At 45.7% G+C, this 24,310-nt stretch overlaps 1 protein-coding gene across 1 annotated transcript; it reads left to right on the forward strand.

Moving 5' to 3' along the window:
* Positions 1–3,048: 3,048 nt before the first annotated feature.
* MKRN2 (makorin ring finger protein 2) lies at positions 3,049–22,580 on the forward strand. The gene is made up of 8 exons (XM_069736785.1): positions 3,049–3,183; positions 10,090–10,218; positions 10,318–10,490; positions 10,876–11,186; positions 20,566–20,780; positions 21,017–21,127; positions 21,903–22,047; positions 22,331–22,580. The coding sequence occupies exons 1-8, from the start codon at positions 3,158–3,160 to the stop codon at positions 22,475–22,477; spliced, it is 1,257 nt and encodes a 418-aa protein (XP_069592886.1). The 5' UTR covers positions 3,049–3,157; the 3' UTR covers positions 22,478–22,580.
* Positions 22,581–24,310: the final 1,730 nt, after the last annotated feature.

Here is a 24,310-nt window from a genome sequence, read left to right on the forward strand (position 1 = left end):
TACACCTCACTCACAATAGTGTCCTGGAGGATATACACCTCACTCACAATAGTGTCCTGGAGGATATACACCTCACTCACAATAGTGTCCTGGAGGACATACACCTCACTCACAATAGTGTCCTGGAGGATATACACCTCACTCACAATAGTGTCCTGGAGGACATACACCTCACTCACAATAGTGTCCTGGAGGACATACACCTCACTCACAATAGTGTCCTGGAGGATATACACCTCACTCACAATAGTGTCCTGGAGGACATACACCTCACTCACACTAGTGTCCTGGAGGACATACACCTCACTCACAATAGTGTCCTGGAGGATATACACCTCACTCACAATAACATAGTAACATAGTTAGTAAGGCCGAAAAAAGACATTTGTCCATCCAGTTCAGCCTATATTCCATCATAATAAATACCCAGATCTACGTCCTTCTACAGAACCTAATAATTGTATGATACAATATTGTTCTGCTCCAGGAAGACATCCAGGCCTCTCTTGAACCCCTCGACTGAGTTCGCCATCACCACCTCCTCAGGCAAGCAATTCCAGATTCTCACTGCCCTAACAGTAAAGAATCCTCTTCTATGTTGGTGGAAAAACCTTCTCTCCTCCAGACGCAAAGAATGCCCCCTTGTGCCCGTCACCTTCCTTGGTATAAACAGATCCTCAGCGAGATATTTGTATTGTCCCCTTATAGTGGGGGGACACTATTGTATAGTATACAATAGTGTCCTGGAGGACATACACCTCACTCACAATAGTGTCCTGGAGGACATACACCTCACTCACAATAGTGTCCTGGAGGACATACACCTCACTCACAATAGTGTCCTGGAGGATATACACCTCACTCACAATAGTGTCCTGGAGGACATACACCTCACTCACAATAGTGTCCTGGAGGACATACACCTCACTCACAATAGTTTCCTGGAGGATATACACCTCACTCACAATAGTGTCCTGGAGGACATACACCTCACTCACAATAGTGTCCTGGAGGATATACACCTCACTCGCTATAGTGTCCTGGAGGATATACACCTCACTCACAATAGTGTCCTGGAGGATATACACCTCACTCACAATAGTGTCCTGGAGGATATACACCTCACTCGCATTAGTGTCCTGGAGGATATACACCTCACTCACAATAGCAACTGCTCCCATAGAAGTGGACGGAGCGGTGTGATGCATTACATACATTAGACACTGCATATCTAATCCCATCCTGTGTGATATACGACACTGAGCCCTGTATCTAATGCCAGCGTGTGTTACACTCCGTGTATCTAATTGCAGCACGTGATATTCGTCATGTATCTAACACCAGCGCATGATAAAGCGAGCTGCACCAACTAACAGAATCCGCTCTGCCGGCCGTCCTCGGTGACACTTTCCTAAACTTCACCCAGTATGGGCGGGGAGCGGTGACATCACACATGTGATCAGACCCCGCCCACATTTACTGCAGTCGTAATCTGAGCTAGTTGTACACTAGCAAAAAGAACTTTAAACCCCCAAAAGCTATAGAAACACAGGAGGATACAGCTAAAGATAAAAAGGCAAATCTTTATTGAACAAAATTTTAAGACATAGTTAAAGAGTCTAAAAGCAGAGTGTCAGACATCGGCAAAGCCAGCCATAACCCCTCCAGATACAGCCAATAATAGACATTGTAAGTATACACCCAAAAAGAATTTCACATGCAAAAAATATACAGCAATCAAATAATTGATCTCAAAAGGTATACATCAAGATAGAATGGATAGAAAGTGAAATGATGAACTCCTACAAGGAAATTACCAGATGCAAAAAAAAAAAACAGTTGAAATATAACAGAGATCTTTTCTGAAAAAAGAGTGTCAACAAAGGTTGTGCATTAGTCACAGGAGTATAGTCACTAGTTCTAAAGAAGGAGCAATACTGAGAGCCAAATAAATGAACCGTCACCCCTCGGAGGAAGTTGAATGCGAAACGCGCGTCGGGGTGCCTCAGTGGCTGCCGCACTGGTTTATTTGCCTCCTTATTCCATTGGTTTAATCTTTTCTGCACGGCTCTTGTTTAGTCCAGCACAGGGTTATGTCCACTTTATATTATACTGGTCTCTAAATATTATGACTATAATCGGGAGATAATATACATGACCTTTCACATGACTGTCCATTTACTTGGTCATTTAATGTCTATTATTTTCTGTATCTGGAGCCGTTTTGTGTGGCTTTGCCGATGTCGGACACTTTACTTTTAGATTCTTTTAATATGTCTTGACCTTTTGATTGATAAAGATTTGGCGTTTACCTTTGCCTGTATACTCCTGTGTTTCTGTAGGTTTTTGGTTAATGCTGTGGCCCTTATTTGTTGGTCCATTAGGTCACTATGTGCACTGGGTTTTCAGTGCACATTTCAGCAGCTGCTCCCCCTAGTGTTTAAAAGTGGAACATATCAAAACTTTTTACATTATTTTTCATATTTTAATCCATTAAAAACAAATGATATTTTGTTGTTTTTTTATGAAAATTTTTAAATTTTTTTGTTATAAAGTTATTTTTCACGGCACGTTCCTTGCAGCATTCCACAAGGTTTTTTTTTAATTATTTCAGCGCTGGAGTTTTTTTCTTCTGATTTTAAATTTCCTGCGGATTGAATGAAAGACTAGAAAACCGATGATTTAAGTGTTTTTTCATGTGGATTTTGGCACAAACTCTAAAAACCATTACAAAAAGCTGAGTGTGAACACGCGCTAAGGCGAGAATTCACATACGGGGAATTTTACGCTGCGGTTGTAGGGCAAAGAGTAAGATTTGCATTAATATGTATAAAAAAAATCACAAACTGAATGTGTTGCAGCGAAATAAGTGGAAAAATACGCCACGCGTGACTCTACACAGCGTCAGGATGTGACGGGTTAATCCTAGGAGGGGGGGAGGGACGCATTCATATTTAGGGAAAAAATAAGTGACGGAATGCTCCGGAACTAAAGCGCTGCGGACATGTTGATCGCCGGAAGAGTTATTGAGCTGCACCGCTTATTGACGTCATACCGGCGGCAGCTGGGGGGCGGGGACAAGGAGAAGAAGGGGAGGAGTCTGCAGGAGACCTCTGCGCGACAATAACACGCGTGTGGCCGTTGTCTGGACGGAGCCATGAGCACAAAACACGTGACGTGCAGGTGAGGGCGCCCGGTCCTGTGGGGTCTGCCCTGTGTACAGATCGGGGTGAGAGGGGCCCGGGACCGTGCTGCTAGTGGGCGGGACCGTGCGGAGTGTCAGGGGGTGGGTAGTACATGTGGAGGGGCTCTGCATGGAGGGGAGGATTCTCTACGGGGGAGGACAGTGTGGGGTGCGGGGAGATATTCCTCCATCACCAGGAGGTCAGGGGCCTGACTATATACTGTCCGGTGTTACTGCGGGGCGACCACTGGGACCACCCATAGGATGAGCGGGGCGACCACTGGGACCACCCATAGGATGAGCGGGGCGACCACTGGGACCACCCATAGGATGAGCGGGGCGACCACTGGGACCACCCATAGGATGAGCGGGGCGACCACTGGGACCACCCATAGGATGAGCGGGGCGACCACTGGGACCACCCATAGGATCAGCGGGGCGACCACTGGGACCACCCATAGGATCAGCGGGGCGACCACTGGGACCACCCATAGGATCAGCGGGGCGACCACTGGGACCACCCATAGGATCAGCGGGGCGACCACTGGGACCACCCATAGGATCAGCGGGGCGACCACTGGGACCACCCATAGGATCAGCGGGGCGACCACTGGGACCACCCATAGGATCAGCGGGGCGACCACTGGGACCACCCATAGGATCAGCGGGGCGACCACTGGGACCACCCATAGGATCAGCGGGGCGACCACTGGGACCACCCATAGGATCAGCGGGGCGACCACTGGGACCCTCCCATAGGATCAGCAAGGCAACCACTGGGACCCTCCCATAGGATCAGCGGGGCGACCACTGGGCCCCTCCCATAGGATCAGTGAGGCGACCACTGGGACCCTCCCATAGGATCAGCGGGGCGACCACTGGGACCCTCCCATAGGATCAGCGGGGCAACCACTGGGCCCCTCCCATAGGATCAGCGGGGCGACTACTGGGACCACCCATAGGATCAGCGGGGCGACCACTGGGACCACCCATAGGATGAGCGGGGCGACTACTGGGCCCCTCCCATAGGATGAGCGGGGCGACTACTGGGACCCTCCCATAGGATCAGTGGGGCGACTACTGGGCCCCTCCCATAGGATCAGCGGGGCGACTACTGGGACCACCCATAGGATCAGCGAGTCAACCACTGGGACCCTCCCATAGGATCAGTGGGGCGACCACTGGGACCACCCATAGGATCAGTGGGGCGACTACTGGGACCCCCCCATAGGATGAGCGGGGCGACCACTGGGGCCTCCCATAGGATGAGCGGGGCGACCACTGGGACCCTGCCATCCTGAGAATAAGGGGTTCTCCAATTATCACTTGTTGATCGTGGGGGGCGTGGAGCACTGGGACCCCATCTGATCCTGATAATTAAAGGGATTCTCCAGTGATTGTTGATTGTGTGGGTCTGTTGGCGAATGGATGGATGGATGGAGTGGCGGATGAGCATGTGCTCTGCTGCTCCATTCACACGAGGGTAACGTGCCCCTCCTGCCGATCGGTGCAGGTCCCAGCAGTTGGACCCTTATCGATCAGTAAGTTATCACCGATCCTGCGGAAAGGTGATAATAACTTGTTTTCATCTTGTTCTCCCTTTAAGGAGCCTGAGTGCTGGTGTAGAGCTGTGTCCTCATCAATGGTTTCCCATCCACTGAGGCCCCGTTTTCACACGACCAGGGGCCACTGTGTGAGAAGGGAATAGAATTGCATAAGCCCACCCACCAGCATCTTGGAAAGAACCCTGACTTCACAGATTCGCCTCTCGGTGCCTCGGCCTCAAATAAACTGGGCAAGAACCGTGCCCGGCCCTACCGCCCCTCTACCCCTCATTTATCCACATTCTTAGTTCAGGTTTATTTAGACGGCCTGTGTTATGGCTGTCTTCTGTGTGACAGCGTGAGAAAGAAACACCGGCGCTGTGGTTCTTAGCGGCGGTAACGCTGGTGCCGGTAAGACGTCTGTCAGAGCACTGCGGGTTGATGATGTCAGTGTGACTGTGACCCACGGTAACACTTCCGCTGGTAACGCCGTTGGTCAGGATCCCGCAGGTTCAAGCTGTCAGATGTCAGCGTGACCCCGCAGCTGTGATGACCTGAGGTGAAAAGCTTACCGCAGGTCAGCATGAGTGGGCTGATGAGACTACTGCTCCCATTGGGCTACGTTCGCTGTCACTGATGACAGTGCCGCTGATGGGAGACGTAGTCTGAACAGCCGACACCTGTGCTCACAGTTAAAAAAAATAAAATAATTACATATTCAAATAAAAACCAATTATACTCACCTAATACCATATCCAAGATGCCCTCGTCTCCTAGAAAAATGTAAAATAATAAACCACTATATACTCACCTTTCCGCCGTAGTCCCACGGCTATCTCGCGTGTATCGGGAGATGTGACCGCTGTAGCCGTCCGCCAGCGATACACTGCGGGAGCGATTACCTCCAGTGTATCAGTGACTGCTCTCAAAGTGATCAGGATCATCGTGGGACATTATGGATTATCTTCTCAGCAGAAAGGTGAGGAATATTGCGGTTTATTTTTGTTGCAGGAGAAAGTGGATTAGGCGTTTGGTAAGTATGGTTTAACCCCTTTCTGACATATGACGTACTATCCCGTCGAGGTGGTATGGGCCCGTATGACCACCGACGGGATAGTACGTCATCACCGATCAGCCGAGCTCACCTGGGGATCAGGTCCGGGTGTCAGCTGACATCCGGCACTATGTGCCAGGCCCGGAACACTGCGATCAAGCATGATCGCAGTGTTCCGGCTGCATAGGGAAGCATCGCGCAGGGAGGGAGCTCTCTGCGTGCTTCCCTGAGACCCTTGGAGCAACGCGATGCGATTGCATCGCTCCAAGGGTCTCCTACCTCCTCCTCCCTGCAGTCCCTGGATCCAAAATGGCCACGGGGGCCTTCTGGGTCCTGCAGGGAAGTGGCTTGCAAGCGCCTGCTCAGAGCAGGCGCCGGGAAGCCTCCCTGCAGTGCCTGTCAGATCGCTGATCTAACACAGTTCACTGCAGTGTCAGATCAGCGATCTGTCACTATATAGTCATGTCCCCCACGCCCCCCGGGGCAATGTAAACAAGTAAAAAAAAAATATTTACACTTGTAAAAAAATTTTTTTAAAAATCCTAAACAAAAAAAAATATTGTTCCAATAAATACATTTCTTTGTCCAAATAAAAAAATAAACAATAAGGGTATGTGCACACTACAGGTTTTTTCGCGCTAAAAACGCTATAAAAACTCATTTAAAACGCATACATTATGCATTCTATCATTTAGAATGCATTCTGCATGTTTTGTGCATATGGATGCGTTTTTTTCCGCGAAAAAAAACGCATCGCGGTAAAAACAAATGAGCATGTTCAATATTTTTGCGGATTTTCTGCGTTTTTCCCGCAATTCTATGCATTTGGGAAAAACGCACCAAAAACGCGTCAAAATCGCGGTAAAAACGCATGCGGATTTCTGGCAGAAATGTCCGGTTTTTGTCAGGAAAATTTCTGCAAGAAATCCTGACGTGTGCACATACCCTTAAAGTACACACATTTAGTATTGCCGCCGTCCGTAACGACCCGCCCTATAAAACTGTCCCACTAGTTAACCCTTTCAGTGATCACGGTAAAAAAAAAAAAGAGGCAAAAAACAAAGCTTTAATATACCGCCGAACAAAAAGTGTAATAGCACGCAATCCAATAGAGGGATATAAAAAAACATGGTACCGCTGAAAACGTCATCTTGTCCCATAAAAAAACGAGCCGCCACACAGCATCATCAGCAAAAAAATAAAAAAGTTATAGTCCTCAGAATAAAGCGATGCAAAAATAATTATTTTTTATATAAAATAGATTTCATCGTATAAAAGCACCAAAACATAAAAAATGATATAAATGAGGTGTCGCTGTAATCGTACTGACCTGAAGAATAAAACTGCTTTATCAATTTTACCAAACGCGGAACGGTATAAACGCCTCCCCCAAAAGAAATTCATGGATAGCTGGTTTTTGTTCATTCTGCATCACAAAAATAGGGAAAAAAAGCGATCAAAAAATGTCACGTGCCCGAAAATGTTACCAATAAAAACGTCAACTCGTCCCGCAAAAAACAAGACCTCACATGACTCTGTGGACTCAAATATGGAAAAATTATAGCTCTCAAAATGTGGTAACGCAAAAAACATTTTTTGCAATAAAAAGCGTCTTTTAGTGTGTGACGGCTGCCAATCATAAAAATCTGCTATAAAAGTAAATCAAACCCTCCCCCCCCCCCCCCCCCATCATCACCCCCTTAGGGAAAAATACTAAAATTTAAAAAATGTATTTATTTCCATTTTCCGGTTAGGGTTGGGGCTACAATTAGGGTTGGGGTAACAGTCAGGCTGCCGTCACACTAGCAGTATTCGGTCAGTATTTTACATCAGTATTTATAAGCCAAAACCAGGAGTGGAACAAATAGAGGAAAAGTATAATAGAAACATATGCACCACTTCTGCATTTATCAACCACTCCTGGTTTTGGCTTACAAATACTGAGGTAAAATACTGACCAAATACTGCTAGTGTGAACATGGCAGCCTTAGGGTTGGGGCTAAAGTTAGTGCTACAGTTAGGGTTTGGATTACATTTACGGTTGGAATTAGGGTTATGGGTGTGTTGGGGCTAGGGATGTGGTTGGGATTAGGGTTAGGGGTGTGTTGGAGTTAGGGGTGTGGTTGGGATTAGGGGTGTGTTTGGATTAGGGTTTCAGTTATAATCGGGGGGGTTTCCACTGTTTAGGCACATCAGGGGCTCTCCAAAGCCGACATGGCGATCTCAATTCCAGCCAATTCTGCGTTGAAAAAGTAAAACGGCACTCCTTCCCTTCCGAGCTCTCCGGTGCGCCCAAACAGGTGTTTACCCCAACATATGGAGTATTAGCGTACTCGGGACAAATTGGACAACAACTTTTGGGGTCCAATTTCTCTGGTTACCCTTGGGAAAATAAAAATTTGGGGGCCTAAAAAATCATTTTTGTGGGAAAAAATGATTTTTATTTTCACGGCTCTGCATTATAAAGTTTAGCGAAACACTTGGGGGTTCAAAGTTCTCACAACACATCTAGATAAGTTCCTTGGGGGGTCTAGTTTCCAAAATGGTGTCACTTGTGGGGAATTTCTACTGTTTAGGTACATTAGGGGCTCTGCAAACGCAATGTGACGCCTGCAGACCATTCCATCTAAGTCTGCATTCCAAATGGCGCTCCTTCCCTTCCGAGCCCTCCCATCCGCCCAAACAGTGGTTTACCCCCCCCCCCCCCATCCCCACATATGGGGTATCAGCGTACTCAGGACAAATTGCACAACAACTTTTGGGGTCCAATTTCTTCTGTTACCCTTGGGAAAAAAATAAAAAATTGGGGGCGAAAAGATCATTTTTGTGAAAAAATATGATTTTTTTTATTTTTACAGCTGTACATTATCAACTTCTGTGACGCACTTGGTGGGTCAAAGTGCGCACCACACATCTAGATAAGTTCCTTAGGGGTTCTACTTTCCAAAATGGTGTCATTTGTGGGGGGTTTCAATGTTTAGGCACATCAGGGGCTCTCCAAACGAAACATGGCGTCCCATCTCAATTCAGTTAATTTTGCATTGAAAAGTCAAATGGCGCTCCTTCCCTTCCGAGCTCTGCCATACTCCCAAACAGTGGTTTACCCCCACATATGGGATATCAGCGTACTCAGGACAAATTGTACAACAACTTTTGGCGTCCAATTTCTCCTGTTACCCTTGGGAAAATAAAAGAAATTGAAGCTAAAATAGATTTTTAGTGAAAAAAAAGTTAAATGTTCATTTTTTTTTTTTTAACATTCCAAAAATTCCTGTGAAGCACCTGAAGGGTTAATAAACTTCTTGAATGTGGTTTTGAGCACCATGAGGGTTGCAGTTTTTAGAATGGTGTCACCCTTGGGTATTTTGTATCATATAGACCCCTCAAAATGACTTCAAATGAGATGTGGTCCCTAAAAAAAAAATGGTGTAAATATGAGAAATTGCTGGTCAACTTTTAACCCTTATAACTCCCTAATAAAAAAAAAAAAAATTGATTCCAAAATTGTGCTGATGTAAAGTAGACATGTGGGAAATGTTACTTATTACGTATTTTGTGTGACATATCGCTGTGATTTAAGGGCATAAAAATTCAAATTTGGAAAATTGCAAAGTTTTCAAAATTTTCGCCAAATTTCCCTTTTTTCACAAATAAATGCAGATAATATCAAAGAAATTTTACCACTGTCGTGAAGTACAATATGTCACAAGAAAACAGTGTCAGAATCACTGGGATCCGTTGAAGCGTTCCAGAGTTATAACCTCATAAAGGGACAGTGGTCAGAATTGTAAAAATTGGGGGTTAAGGGGTTGATTGCACCTTTATTAATAAGGTCCTAAGACCATCATACTCGGCTCCTGTGTCCTTACCTGAACCTCAAGATCTGTGCCCAACCCAAAGCTGTGTCTCATGTCCGAACCATAGACGAGTCTCAAGATTTACACCAGGGCCATGCTTGCATCTGTAGAACCATCCCTGAACCCAATCATCTGCCCTTGTTGGACATGCACGACCATTGTTGATGCTTCTTAGAGGGAATCTGACTGCAGATGCATGCTGCCTGAGTTCCCTTTGATATTGTGCTGGAGAGTATTGTAGCCACATCTTGGGCGCAGAGCACGCTGCTAGTAAATTTCTTGGGTGCTGCCTAGAAAATACGATCCAGGTAAAAAATAGTTGTGCCGTGATGGGCGGTAATGTTTGATCATCTTTAGCCGAGTTTCTTTTCGACACATAATGTAGGACTTCAGATTTGACCCTTTTGTTTCTTCCATTGCTCCTGTAACATCTTCATTCTGTGTCCTCAGATACTTCATACACGGGGTGTGTCGAGAAGGAAACCGCTGTTTGTTCTCTCATGACTTGGCGAACAGTAAACCTTCTTCTATCTGCCGATTCTACCAAAAAGGCCAGTGCGCCTATGGGTCCCGCTGCCGGTACGGAGCTTACACGTTGCTGATTACCATGACCCGTCACAAATTTAGGCGCAAACTCTCGGGTCACAGCTCAGCATCCTATATATGTTTGTTTTCCAGATATGATCACGTTAAGCCTACCAGCTCTCCTATGGTTTATTACCCTCAAGATGTCCCAGCAGCTTCGGTCGAGGCCCCTCCTGCATCGTCATTGACAGTGGAAGCCCCTCCAGTTGTCACCAAGACCACCCCGCACAAGCGAGAGAAGAAGTCTATCGTTCTCCGAGATCGTGGTATGTACAGTAGTTTATTCTTTCCATGCTTCCCTTCCCAGCCATTTTTCTTTATACATAACTTTTTATCCCCCCTAGGGGATGTGAACCTGCGCTCCTTAGGTGGGGCTTTTCAGGAGCACTATGATGGTGTCCTCGTTGGCCTTAAGTAGACAATTGCATCACAGGGAACAGATGCCCAAAACATTTAGAATCATGTGAATTGTGCTGTCAGTGATTGACAGCAGCATCTAGATGGTTAAGCAGCAGCGACTGGAGCTCAGCTCCAGTTACTGCTGTTACATTGCAGCCTGTGCTCGGATTTGTGAAGCCGGCCTAACAGTATCTCTTTTCCTTCAGCTGATGGGAGAAATAAAGTGTCTAATGTTATATCTTTCGTAATCAGATCTATGCGGACAGACGGAAGAGAAGAGCAGAGTCGATCCAATTTCCAATCCGCAGTCTTGCAGCGATGCACAAGGCGCCGATCAGGTCTTAAAGCCACATTCTTACCTGGAAGCCATCTGTACTGGATTAGAAGAAGTAGAAATGGCAGCCCCCTATCTTGACACCCCCCACCAGCTTTGTCCCTATGCAGCCGCTGGGACATGTCACTTTGGAGAAACCTGTGTCTACATTCATGGAGACATGTGTGAGATTTGCAACCTACAAGTTCTTCATCCCTATGACCAAGAACAGAGAAAATCCCACGAAAAGGTGCGGGAAAGTCCTTGTCCTCAGTGTCAATAACCTAGATGTGCTGATTACACATTTTATATATACCGTATATACTCGAATCAGAACACCTAACCACCACCAGATAGGAAAACACCAGAAAGTCATACAGCGTTAGGATCAATAATATGCCTTTATTAAATGAAGTGGCAATTTATACATATAATAAAATGAATATATTTTGTTTATATAAAAAACACACAAAACGCAGGAACAATATTATATGGTACCCAAAACCTCCTCAAAAATATGTATATATGAGCATATAAATAACTCCTCCAAGAAAGATATATAATACTACTACTCACTGTGTCAAATATAAAAAATATATATATATATATATGTATAAAAAATGATTAATAAAAGGTCACATATGACCTGTAAAAATGTATGTGAAAAACACTAAAAAAGTGAAAGTTATAAAGAAATTCAAATTAATTCCAGCAAAAAATGTGTGCATAAAAAAACTTTTTTTTATAAACAGTGAAAGCAGTGCATATCCCTATCGGGGGATATAGAGTAAAGTGACGACAGTGATGTAGACACAGCGAGGTATATTATCTAAATGGGAGAGTTGTAATAGCACTCTGTGCCTTTATGAAAATAACCGTACAATAATGCTCTATATTAAAACATACCCTGGTACAAAAATATAAATAATAAAAAAAAAAAAAAAAAATTAAATCAAATAATGCACCAACAGCGAGAGAACCTTACATGAGGATTACTACATCAGCTCACTGCGAGAAATGTGCACCACATATGGGAATTATAGCAGCGTGTTGAGAAAAGTGTCCAGGTGCAAATAATAAGTGCTCACACAGCAGGGTAGATATTATGTGTCTGCTTACTGCATAAGAAGGTGCCCAAATATAGCCGACTCTCATGAGTAAATGACCATGCGGGCAAATAATTGTAGCAGAAAGTCATGTGGCACTACCTGAGTGGTGAGGCTGGGTCCAGGACCTGCGTGCGCCCGACGCGCGTTTCGGATGTATTACTAACGTATTACCCCTGACGGCACTGTGCTCTTTTTAACCGTATATACTCGAGTATAAGCCGACCCCCCCCTAATTTTGCCACAAAAAACTGGGAAAACTTATTGACTCGAGTATAAGCCTAGGGTGGAAATGCAGCAGCTACCGGTGAATTTCAATAATAAAAATAGATCATTATTTCCCCATAGCTGTGCCATACAGTGCTCTGCACCGTTCATTATTGCCCTATAGCTGTGCCCCATATAGTGCTCTGCGCCGTTCATTATTGCCCTATAGCTGTGCCCCATATAGTGCTCTGCACCGTTCATTATTGCCCTATAGCTGTGCCCCATATAGTGCTCTGCACCGTTCATTATTGCCCTATAGCTGTGCCCCATATAGTGCTCTGCAACGTTCATTATTGCCCTATAGCTCTGCCCCATATAGTGCTCTGCACCGTTCATTATTGCCCTATAGCTGTGCCCCATATAGTGCTCTGCAACGTTCATTATTGCCCTATAGCTGTGCCCCATATAGTGCTCTGCACCGTTCATTATTGCCCTATAGCTGTGCCCCATATAGTGCTCTGCACCGTTCATTATTGCCCTATAGCTGTGCCCCATATAGTGCTCTGCAACGTTCATTATTGCCCTATAGCTCTGCCCCATATAGTGCTCTGCACCGTTCATTATTGCCCTATAGCTGTGCCCCATATAGTGCTCTGCGCCATTCATTATTGCCCTATAGCTGTGCCCCATATAGTGCTCTGCACCGTTCATTATTGCCATATAGCTCTGCCCCATATAGTGCTCTGCACCGTTCATTATTGCCCTATAGCTATGCCCCATATAGTGCTCTGCACCGTTCATTATTGCCCTATAGCTCTGCCCCATATAGTGCTCTGCACCGTTCATTATTGCCCTATAGCTCTGCCCCATATAGTGCTCTGCACCGTTCATTATTGCCCATAGCTCTGCACCGTTCATTATTGCCCTATAGCTGTGCCCCATATAGTGCTCTGTGCCGTTCATTATTGCCCTATAGCTGTGCCCCATATAGTGCTCTGCGCCGTTCATTATTGCCCTATAGCTGTGCCATATAATGCTCTGCACCGTTCATTATTGCCCTATAGCTGTGCCCCATATAGTGCTCTGCGCCGTTCATTATTGCCCAATAGCTGTGCCCCATATAGTGCTCTGCGCCGTTCATTATTGCCCTATAGCTGTGCCCCATATAGTGCTCTGCAACGTTCATTATTGCCCTATAGCTGTGCCCCATATAGTGCTCTGCAACGTTCATTATTGCCCTATAGCTGTGCCCCATATAGTGCTCTGCACCGTTCATTATTGCCCTATAGCTCTGCCCCATATAGTGCTCTGCAACGTTCATTATTGCCCTATAGCTCTGCCCCATACAGTGCTCTGCACCGTTCATATTGCCCCATAGATAGCTCTGCCCCGTTCATATTGCCCCATAGATAGCTCTGCCATTGTCGCAGCTGCTGCAGTAAAAAAAAAAAAAAACATACTCACCTCTCTTGATTGCAGCTCCCGGCGTCTCGTTCCGGCGTCTCGTCCCGGCGTCTCCGCCCTGACTGATCAGGCAGAGGGCGGCGCGCACACTATATGCGTCATTGCGCCCTCTGACCTGAACAGTCAGAGCGCAGAGACGCCGGGAAGATGGAGCGGCGGCTGGAACGGGGACAGGTGAATATGTAATACTTACCTGCTCCCAGCGTCCGGCTCCTTCTCCCGGACAGCTGGTCTTCGGTGCCGCAGCTTCTTCCTCTATCAGCGGTCCCCGCACCGCTGATTAGAGAAATGAATACGCGGCTCCACCCCTATGGGAGGTGGAGCCGCTTATTCATTTCTCTAATGAGCGGTCACACGTGACCGCTGATAGAGGAAGAACTGCAGCACCGAAGACCGTGGGACGGCAGGGACAGCGCCAGGATCGCTGGGACTAGGTAAGTATGCCTCAGCGCCCTCACCCCCTCACCCGCCGACCGTGACTCGAGTATAAGCCGAGAGGGGCACTTTCAGCCCAAAAATTTGGGCTGAAAATCTCGGCTTATACTCGAGTATATACGGTATATATAAAAAAAAATAGTATGTTAAGCTATACAAAAAAGTTACATTTTCTATCTCTTGTACAAAAGAGAAAAGAAGCGCAATAGATGTGCACACTCAGGGCATGAAAATCAAGGCCTGCAGCATTTTGTGTGCACTGTTATGGCTGGCAGTCAGGCAACACAGCGTGCAGTAATCAGCGCACATACAGAGATCTGGCAATAACCAAAAACAATAGGACGAGCTCTGAGACGTGGAATCTCTGTAGACTGCAGTACCTGATCTATCCTCACACAACTATAAGCAGCAGTGGATTGCGCCTAACAACTACCTATGCAACTCGGCACTGCCTGAGGAGCTGACTAGCCTGAAGATAGAAATACAAGCCTGACTTACCTCAGAGAAATACCCCAAAGGAATAGGCAGCCCCCCACATATAATGACTGTTAGCAAGATGAAAAGACAAACGTAGGAATGAAATAGATTCAGCAAAGTGAGGCCCGATATTCTAGACAGAGCGAGGATAGCAAAGAGAACTATGCAGTCTACAAAAAACCCTAAAACGAAAACCACGCAAAGGGGCAAAAAGACCCACCGTGCCGAACTAACAGCACGGCGGTGCACCCCTCTGCTTCTCAGAGCTTCCAGCAAAAGACAATAGCAAGCTGGACAGAAAAAAAAACAGAAAACAAACTAGAAGCACTTATCTAGCAGAGCAGCAGGCCCAAGGAAAGATGCAGTAGCTCAGATCCAACACTGGAACATTGACAAGGAGCAAGGAAGACAGACTCAGGTGGAGCTAAATAGCAAGGCAGCCAACGAGCTCACCAAAACACCTGAGGGAAGAAGCCCAGAGACTGCAATACCACTTGTGACCACAGAAGTGAACTCAGCCACAGAATTCACAACAGTACCCCCCCCCTTGAGGAGGGGTCACCGAACCCTCACCAGAACCCCCAGGCCGACCAGGATGAGCCACATGAAAGGCACGAACAAGATCTGGGGCATGGACATCAGAGGCAAAAACCCAGGAATTATCTTCCTGAGCATAACCCTTCCATTTGACCAGATACTGGAGTTTCCGTCTAGAGACACGAGAATCCAAAATCTTCTCCACAATATACTCCAATTCCCCCTCCATCAAAACAGGGGCAGGAGGCTCCACAGATGGAACCATAGGTGCCACGTATCTCCTCAACAACGACCTATGGAATACATTATGTATGGAAAAGGAGTCTGGGAGGGTCAGACGAAAAGACACCGGATTGAGAATCTCAGAAATCCTATACGGACCAATAAAACGAGGTTTAAATTTAGGAGAGGAAACCTTCATAGGAATATGACGAGAAGATAACCAAACCAAATCCCCAACACGAAGTCGGGGTCCCACACGGCGTCTGCGATTAGCGAAAAGCTGAGCCTTCTCCTGGGACAAGGTCAAATTGTCCACTACCTGAGTCCAGATCTGCTGCAACCTGTCCACCACAGAATCCACACCAGGACAGTCCGAAGACTCAACCTGTCCTGAAGAGAAACGAGGATGGAACCCAGAATTGCAGAAAAATGGAGAGACCAAGGTAGCCGAGCTGGCCCGATTATTAAGGGCGAACTCAGCCAACGGCAAAAATGACACCCAATCATCCTGGTCAGCGGAAACAAAACATCTCAGATATGTTTCCAAGGTCTGATTGGTTCGTTCGGTCTGGCCATTAGTCTGAGGATGGAAGGCCGAGGAGAAAGATAGGTCAATGCCCATCCTACCACAAAAGGCTCGCCAGAACCTCGAGACAAACTGGGAACCTCTGTCAGAAACAATATTCTCAGGAATGCCATGTAAACGAACCACATGCTGGAAGAACAAAGGCACCAAATCAGAGGAGGAAGGCAATTTAACCAAGGGCACCAGATGGACCATTTTAGAAAAGCGATCACAGACCACCCAAATGACCGACATTTTTTGAGAAACGGGAAGGTCAGAAATGAAATCCATCGAAATATGTGTCCAAGGCCTCTTCGGGACCGGCAAGGGCAAAAGCAACCCACTGGCACGTGAACAGCAGGGCTTAGCCCTAGCACAAATTCCACAGGACTGCACAAAAGCACGCACATCCCGTGACAGAGATGGCCACCAGAAGGATCTAGCAACCAACTCCCTGGTACCAAAGATTCCTGGATGACCGGCCAGCACCGAACAATGAAGTTCAGAGATAACTTTACTAGTCCACCTATCAGGGACGAACAGTTTCTCGGCCGGACAACGATCAGGTTTATTAGCCTGAAATTTCTGCAACACTCTCCGCAAATCAGGGGAGATGGCAGACACAATGACTCCTTCCTTGAGGATACTCGCCGGCTCAGATAACCCCGGAGAGTCGGGCACAAAACTCCTAGACAGAGCATCCGCCTTCACATTTTTAGAGCCCGGAAGGTATGAAATCACAAAATCAAAACGAGCAAAAAATAACGACCAACGGGCCTGTCTAGGATTCAAGCGCTTGGCAGACTCGAGATAAGTCAAGTTCTTATGATCAGTCAATACCACCACGCGATGCTTAGCACCCTCAAGCCAATGACGCCACTCCTCGAATGCCCACTTCATGGCCAGCAACTCTCGGTTGCCCACATCATAATTACGCTCAGCAGCAGAAAATTTCCTGGAAAAGAAAGCACATGGTTTGAACACTGAGCAACCAGAACCTCTCTGTGACAAAACCGCCCCTGCACCAATCTCAGAAGCATCAACCTCGACCTGGAACGGAAGAGAAACATCAGGTTGACACAACACAGGGGCACAGCAAAAACGACGCTTCAACTCCTGAAAAGCTTCCACGGCAGCAGAAGACCAATTAACCAAATCAGCACCCTTCTTGGTCAAATCGGTCAATGGTCTGGCAATGCTAGAAAAATTACAGATGAAGCGACGATAAAAATTAGCAAAGCCCAGGAATTTCTGCAGACTTTTTAGAGATGTCGGCTGAGTCCAATCCTGGATGGCCTGAACCTTAACCGGATCCATCTCGATAGTAGAAGGGGAAAAGATGAACCCCAAAAATGAAACTTTCTGCACACCGAAGAGACACTTTGATCCCTTCACGAACAAGGAATTAGCACGCAGTACCTGGAAAACCATTCTGACTTGCTTCACATGAGACTCCCAATCATCTGAGAAGATCAAAATGTCATCCAAGTAAACAATCAAGAATTTATCCAGATACTCACGGAAAATGTCATGCATAAAAGACTGAAAAACAGATGGAGCATTGGCAAGTCCGAACGGCATCACCAGATACTCAAAATGACCCTCGGGCGTATTAAATGCCGTTTTCCATTCATCTCCCTGCCTGATTCTCACCAGATTATACGCACCACGAAGATCAATCTTAGTAAACCAACTAGCCCCCTTAATCCGAGCAAACAAGTCAGAAATCAATGGCAAGGGATACTGAAACTTAACAGTGATCTTATTAAGAAGGCGGTAATCAATACACGGTCTTAGCGAACCATCCTTCTTGGCTACAAAAAAGAACCCTGCTCCCAATGGTGACGACGATGGGCGAATATGTCCCTTCTCCAGGGACTCCTTCACATAACTGCGCATAGCGGTGTGTTCAGGTACGGACAAATTAAATAAACGACCCTTAGGGAATTTACTACCAGGAATCAAATCGATAGCACAATCACAATTCCTATGCGGAGGTAGGGCATCAGACTTGGACTCTTCAAATACATCCTGAAAGTCCGACAAGAACTCTGGGATGTCAGAAGGAATGGATGACGAAATAGACAAAAATGGAACATCACCATGTACTCCCTGACAACCCCAGCTGGTTACCGACATAGAGTTCCAATCCAATACTGGATTATGGGTTTGTAGCCATGGCAACCCCAACACGACCACATCATGCAAATTATGCAGTACCAGAAAGCGAATAACTTCCTGATGTGCAGGAGCCATGCACATGGTCAGCTGGGCCCAGTACTGAGGCTTATTCTTGGCCAAAGGTGTAGCATCAATTCCTCTCAACGGAATAGGACACCGCAAAGGCTCCAAGAAAAATCCACAACGTTTAGCATAATCCAAATCCATCAGATTCAGGGCAGCGCCTGAATCCACAAACGCCATGACAGAATACAATGACAAAGAGCACATTAAGGTAATGGACAAAAGGAATTTGGACTGTACAGTACCAATAACGGCAGAGCTATCGAACCGCCTAGTGCGTTTAGGACAATTAGAAATAGCATGAGTAGAATCACCACAATAGAAACACAGTCTGTTCAGACGTCTGTGTTCTTGCCGTTCTACTTTAGTCATAGTCCTGTCGCACTGCATAGGCTCAGGTTTACTCTCAGGCAGTACCGCCAGATGGTGCACAGATTTACGCTCGCGCAAGCGACGACCGATCTGAATGGCCAAGGACATAGACTCATTCAAACCAGCAGGCATAGGAAATCCCACCATTACATCCTTAAGAGCTTCAGAGAGACCCTTTCTGAACAAAGCCGCTAGTGCAGATTCATTCCACAGAGTGAGTACTGACCATTTCCTAAATTTCTGACAATATACTTCTACATCATTCTGACCCTGGCATAAAGCCAGCAGATTTTTCTCAGCCTGATCCACTGAATTAGGCTCATCGTAAAGCAATCCGAGCGCCAGGAAAAATGCATCAACATTACTCAATGCAGAATCTCCTGGTGCAAGAGAAAACGCCCAGTCCTGTGGGTCGCCGCGCAAAAAAGAAATAATAATCAAAACCTGTTGAATAGGATTACCAGAAGAATGAGGTTTCAAGGCCAAAAATAGCTTACAATTATTTCTGAAGCTCAGGAACTTAGTTCTGTCACCAAAAAACAAATCAGGAATCGGAATTCTTGGTTCTAGCATCGATTTCTGATCAATAGTATCTTGAATCTTTTGTACATTTACAACGAGATTATCCATTGAGGAGCACAGAGCCTGAATATCCATGTCCACAGCTGTGTCCTGAAGCACTCTAATGTCTAGGGGAAAAAAAAGACTGAAGACAGAGCTAAGAAAAAAAAATGATGTCAGGATTTCTTTTTTCCCTCTATTGGGAATCATTGGTGTGGCTCCTTGTACTGTTATGGCTGGCAATCAGGCAACACAGCGTGCAGTAATCAGCGCACATACAGAGATCTGGCAATAACCAAAAACAATAGGACGAGCTCTGAGACGTGGAATCTCTGTAGACTGCAGTACCTGATCTATCCTCACACAACTATAAGCAGCAGTGGATTGCGCCTAACAACTACCTATGCAACTCGGCACTGCCTGAGGAGCTGACTAGCCTGAAGATAGAAATACAAGCCTGACTTACCTCAGAGAAATACCCCAAAGGAATAGGCAGCCCCCCACATATAATGACTGTTAGCAAGATGAAAAGACAAACGTAGGAATGAAATAGATTCAGCAAAGTGAGGCCCGATATTCTAGACAGAGCGAGGATAGCAAAGAGAACTATGCAGTCTACAAAAAACCCTAAAACGAAAACCACGCAAAGGGGCAAAAAGACCCACCGTGCCGAACTAACAGCACGGCGGTGCACCCCTTTGCTTCTCAGAGCTTCCAGCAAAAGACAATAGCAAGCTGGACAGAAAAAACAGAAAACAAACTAGAAGCACTTATCTAGCAGAGCAGCAGGCCCAAGGAAAGATGCAGTAGCTCAGATCCAACACTGGAACATTGACAAGGAGCAAGGAAGACAGACTCAGGTGGAGCTAAATAGCAAGGCAGCCAACGAGCTCACCAAAACACCTGAGGGAGGAAGCCCAGAGACTGCAATACCACTTGTGACCACAGGAGTGAACTCAGCCACAGAATTCACAACAGTGCACCATTTATTAAAACATCTTTTCTATATACTCACCATCTACTCTTGAGGGATTATTTCTCCCTATGGGGTCTGCTTTTTGACCGTATTCCTTTATTCAGAGGGTACGGTAGTGATATGTTTGGGTATGTTTTTACATGCTGTTTTAAATGTTTTTATATGTATAGGCACTGTGTTTTTCGGCCTCAATAAAGCATTGTTCACATTTTCTAAATTACAGCTGAGTGTGCACATTTATTGCGCTTCTTTTCTCTTTTTCTTTTGTACAAGTATTTATTAGCACATATGTAGCACCTGGCATCTATCATAGATGTTATTTCAGTGGTGCCCGCTCACATATTCTTTTTTTACATTTTCTATCTCTATTACATTAGTGTTGAGCACTTTCCTGAGATCCCGTTAATGCATTATTTCTAGCACAGCACTGCGGATAATCGCCCGTATTTGCTTCCTTCCCCAGTTGTGCATGGCGGCATTTGAACACGAGATGGAAAAGGCTTTTGCTTTCCAGGCCAGCCAAGACAAAGTGTGCAGTATCTGCATGGAGGTGGTGTATGAGAAGCCTTCCCCCTCGGAGCGGAGGTTTGGAATCCTGTCGAACTGCTGCCATACATATTGCCTCTCCTGCATCAGACAGTGGCGATGTGCCAAACAGTTTGAGAATCCGGTTATAAAGTAAGTGTGACCACGACGCGCTCCCAAAAAAGGTGATCCGACAGCACACAGATATTAGATCAGCTGCACCGCCGCTCTATCACTGGATGTTAGAACGTTTTATAATGTGAAGGCTGAGAATCTCGAAATCTTAATTACCTTTATGCAATCAAAGTAGTATAATACCCGTCTGATTTCATCACTTTTAACATAAACCCTGTGTCTATTCCTCTGTAATGTTCTTGTTTCCTCATCAGGTCGTGCCCAGAATGTCGTGTTATATCCGAGTTTGTGATTCCTAGCGTGTACTGGGTAGAAGATCAGAGCAAGAAGGATGAACTTATTGAGGCTTTTAAGCAAGGCATGGGGTAAGTGTCTGTCTGCCACCTAATCTGAGAGAGGGCCTGGAGAGATGATGCCACTGCCTGGGTTGGGTGCCACGGTCTGGAGAGATACTGCATCTTGGGTGGGTGCAGGTGCTGCTGCCTGGAGAGATGCTGCCGCAGCCTGGGTTGCGTGCCGCGCCACCTGGGAAGTGTTAAATAGAAGAGGACTCGTGCAGGTCCAGGATGCCACGTTCTACTCTATAGTCATGTATTAAAACGAAACTGCTTGAGATGATGCAGCTGCGGGAGGGATGGTGGGAGCCGGCTGTCAGGCACAGCCGACTCTACATAGAGAAGGCAGAGAGGGTTTATTATCATCTCTGCCTTCCTGATTTCTGTATACATAGCGTTGAACAAGTGCTGTGTATACAGTGTAGGAAGCGGTGCCATTGCTTCCTCCTCTGGATTCAGCGGTGATGTAGGGAGAAAGCAGGAGATGCCCAGTCACCCGTGCTGTGCAGCCAGGAGGCTGAAGTTCCCTTGTAATTTGGGCTAATTTGCCAGCTCCAGTTACAGGGAAGATCCAATTAAAATAATAAAAATGAAATATAATGACCTAACTGGCATTTCAATGTGAGGAACAATGTGTGAAGGGGAAAATAAACCCTTCACCCATCTGACAACTCGTGCAATGTCAGCGTGCTTTATAAAGAGCCATCATATTGGCTGTATGGCCACTGCTGGGCTGTACTGATCAGAAGAGTATGTGGGGAAAATGTGTGTATTATTGTAAAATATTCCTATTTTTCTGTTTTAGTAAAAAGGCCTGCAGGTATTTTGATCAGGGACGCAGCACCTGCCCCTTTGGGGGTAAGTGCCTGTACCTGCATGCATACCCAGATGGAACCAGAGCCGACCCCGAGAAGCCAAGAAAACAGCTTGGATCAGAGGGCACAGTGAGGGTGTGTATATTTATGCAAAATCTCTTAATTTACTGTATCACTAAAACTCCGACACTGATGACACTAAAGTCCCGTCACCCCCACATGAGATGGCTGGCAGCAGAATGATTATTCAGCAATGAGTCGTGATTCAGTCTCCGTACATGTTAGTCTGATGGTCGGCCAACTTTGGTCTGTGTATGGGGGACCTTACCGGTCACTGCTTCACAATAGATGGCGCATGACTACATGGCTGATAAACGTCGTATACGACCATATAATTGATTGTTCTATTTCGTTACAGTTCTTTAATGCGGTCAGGCTCTGGGACTTTATTGAAGATCGAGAAAATCGAAGCGTCCCCAGTACGGATGATGAAGTGGCTGAACTGGGAGACTTGTTCATGCATCTGTCGGGGGCCGACCAGCCAGACGCAGCTTCTTCTAGCTAAAACCTATATTTATTAGAAAGTAGAGCACAGAGACTGTGTGGGAGTAGTGATGATGGCAGAACCAAGTGTCCTTTTCACAAGAAAATAAAAGTGAACCGCTCCATGATCTTGTCCTAATTCTGGGAGGGCCCTCTCCTCCGCTCAGGTCCTTTTTTTTTTTTTTTTACCTAGTAAATAGAATGAATATTATGGCAATTGTTTAGCTTGGATACAGGTTTTATTGCACACAAATCTGCCTGTGTTGCTCTCATCTGAAATTGAAAAAAGTTTTAAAAAGTTGTCCTCTGTGTTCAACTTACTCCTCTAGTTTGTGCTTACAAATACTGATGTATGGACCGAAAGGCGTCCATGTGCAAAAGCTTTAAAAGCTTCCGGGCTATTGGTCCAGGGGAAAAGATGTATTCTGACTTATCTGATGTCAGACTGTATGTGTCCAATTCTGCTGCCAGACGCTTGGTTGGGATTATTGTAGTTATATTAAATCTGTTTTAGAATTTGACTTATGAACCAATTGCTGTGACAACATGGAGATGCCAGCGCTCATTAATCAGAATAGGAGACCACCATTAATCACAATAACATGTTTGCATACTATAAGTAAAGAGGCACATTCATTATATAACGATGGGTGCACCATTATTTATATAGCACCATTGATTCCATGGTGCTGTACATGAGAAGGGGTTACATACAAATTACAGATATCACTTACAGTAAACTAATGAGACTGATGGACGAGGACCCTGCCTTTGCGGGCTTACATTCTACAGGATGGTGGGCATGGAGACAGTAGGTAGCTCTGGTAATGTATCACAATTAGATGCCAAACGAGAATAGAAACATACTGGTAATGTGCACACCTGAATAAAGAATTTTATTAGAAAAGGACTAAGTGACATAAAACCACACGGAGTACCGCGTATCATGGGCTAAGCCAAGTCTGTACATTACAGGTGATCAATTGGTAAATTGCACAGTATCCGAGAAACACAAATCGTAATGAAAAATGCACTGGAACATCATAAACTGGTGTAGAGCAGAATATGTAACAGATGTTACCGAGGCTAGTGGTGGCCTGTACAGTAGAGCCATACATATACTGATCCATACAAATCTACCAGGAACATGTCTAATAGGTCTGTGCACTCAGGGAAGGAGATCCCCAATACATAACACACACACCCTGTATAGATGTATAGCGGTCTATCCAGTGGTCATCATAAAACCCTGTAGATGCTAATGACCGGGTCACCCCCACAGGTCAAGGAGTGGTATATAGAAGTCCCCCAAATAAGACAGATAAAATAGTATAAAACAAGAGATTCACAAGTAACCTACGTAATGCCTAAAATAAGGGAAAACATAAGACGTGGAATGCGTCATCTGTGGTTATAACTGAGCGCACCATGGAAATAATGGTAGGATCACCCAGAAGCATGCATATCGCTGGTACTACAGATTCCTCAGGGTTTAATGTTGTTTGGTTAGTAGAAGTGATGAGGGAGCTCACTGGTGTGCTCAAATATTATGTTTGAGTCCCCACAGCTGCATGTGTAGCGGCTGTCTAACAGCCATGAGACATGCAACCGCGGGGACTAGAACATGGTATTCAAGCACATTGAAGACACTCGGTCAGCACCCGAGCATGCAGATAACACCTTATTCGCGCATGCTCACTAGTCACTAGGTAAAGAGCATATAATACAGGTAATTAACTTGGTGGGATTATCGATACATTGGAGAAAAAAAAAAATCTCAGAGGAATGCCCATCAACATAATCATAACATTTTCAGCCTCTACTTCTTCCTCTGCGATTTTGGCCTCGTCCTGCA

The sequence above is a fragment of the Ranitomeya imitator genome, chromosome 8, assembly GCF_032444005.1.
Source record: "Ranitomeya imitator isolate aRanImi1 chromosome 8, aRanImi1.pri, whole genome shotgun sequence".
NCBI lineage: Eukaryota > Metazoa > Chordata > Amphibia > Anura > Dendrobatidae > Ranitomeya > Ranitomeya imitator.

Coding starts and splice junctions, on each gene's coding strand:
- MKRN2 (XM_069736785.1), top strand. CDS start 3,158: ATGAGCACAAAACACGTGACGTGCAG. Junction 20,781..21,016: donor TTTGAGAATCCGGTTATAAA/GTAAGTGTGACC, acceptor TTTCCTCATCAG/GTCGTGCCCAGAATGTCGTG. Junction 22,048..22,330: donor GATCAGAGGGCACAGTGAGG/GTGTGTATATTT, acceptor ATTTCGTTACAG/TTCTTTAATGCGGTCAGGCT.